At 32.0% G+C, this 1205-nt stretch overlaps 1 protein-coding gene across 1 annotated transcript; it reads left to right on the top strand.

The window, feature by feature from the left end:
• Nucleotides 1–380: 380 nt before the first annotated feature.
• Nucleotides 381–1199, top strand: LOC111475640 (putative CCR4-associated factor 1 homolog 8; the record flags this gene model as incomplete). The annotated part of the gene is made up of 2 exons (XM_023119926.1): nucleotides 381–525; nucleotides 645–1199. Coding segments are annotated over exons 1-2 (700 nt in total), but the record flags the coding sequence as incomplete, so codon positions are not given.
• Between the last annotated feature and the right edge of the window lie 6 nt (nucleotides 1200–1205).

Here is a 1205-nt window from a genome sequence, read left to right as displayed (position 1 = left end):
TAGCCTTCCATATTCTAAAGATTTTTTTAAAATTAAAATAAAAAATAATTTAATTTTTATTACACTTTTATCCTTTATTTTTCATTCAATTTAAATTTAATTTTTTTCAATCAAATTAAATTTAGTGTTTGGTGCTATTTTATTAATAAATTAAAAAAATTTGTAATAAATTTTATTTTTAAATTTGAAAATATAATTATCTAAATGTATTTCTATTTTTTATTTAGATAATCTCACTCCCATCTCTTTTTTGGATTAGGAGTAATTTTTATTATAAATATATAGTCTCACCCTTCTCACTTTCATACTCACTTCAATATTTCAATTGTGAAGTTAAAATATTTTCGGATAAACCATCAATAATCAAAATTCTCGAAAAAATGGCAAAAATTATTGGAGAAGCTGCTATAGTTGGAGGCAAATGGAAGAGAGATGTCAGGTCTCACAATTTATTGGAGGAGATAGAACTCATGAAGCACTGTTTATCAGAATTTCCAATTGTGGCTATGGATACGGAGTTTCCAGGTAAAAATCAAACTTGAAGGATGGTGAGAAGTAGTGATTTTTTAGTCTTTGTTTTACTGACTCTTGAAATCTTTTTAGTCTTTGTTGTACTGACGTTTGAATGTATCTCCTCTTTTTAGGATTTTTAAGATGTACTCCCAAAGGTGTTTCAGATGAAGAATTCTACCAATGCCTCCAATTTAACGTAAATCGACTGAGCATACTCCAGTTAGGACTCACACTTACCGATGAGAATGGAAGAATAGGAATGACGTGGGAGTTTAACTTTCAAGATTTTGATAAAATTAGTAATATGGAGGGTGTTTATTCACTCGATTCATTTCTAAAGAATAAGGGATTTAATTTCAATATCCTGAGGAGCTGTGGAATTTCTCCCGAAGAATTTCGTAGACAATTTAACCCTATCCTTCGAAGCGGTAGAATACAAAGATGGATAACATTTCATGGATTGTATGACATTGCCTATTTGATGAAGTTTACCAGCATAATATGCATGCCTACGTCCATGTCTATCTTCGCCATCATGGCTGCACATCTATTAGGAACAGTCACTGACCTGAAACATATGGCTCGGTACTCCGACTACCTACTCAATGGCAACCTAGGCTTAAAAAAACTGGCAAAGATGCTGCAAGTTAATCGCATTGGTACTGCCCACTTTGCTGGGTCTGACAGTTTGC

Source organism: Cucurbita maxima, unplaced genomic scaffold (genome assembly GCF_002738345.1).
Source record: "Cucurbita maxima cultivar Rimu unplaced genomic scaffold, Cmax_1.0 Cma_Scf02224, whole genome shotgun sequence".
NCBI classification, from domain to species: Eukaryota; Viridiplantae; Streptophyta; class Magnoliopsida; order Cucurbitales; family Cucurbitaceae; genus Cucurbita; species Cucurbita maxima.
The sequence above is the reverse complement of the archived record's forward strand: the minus strand, read 5'-3'. Positions and strand labels throughout refer to the sequence as shown.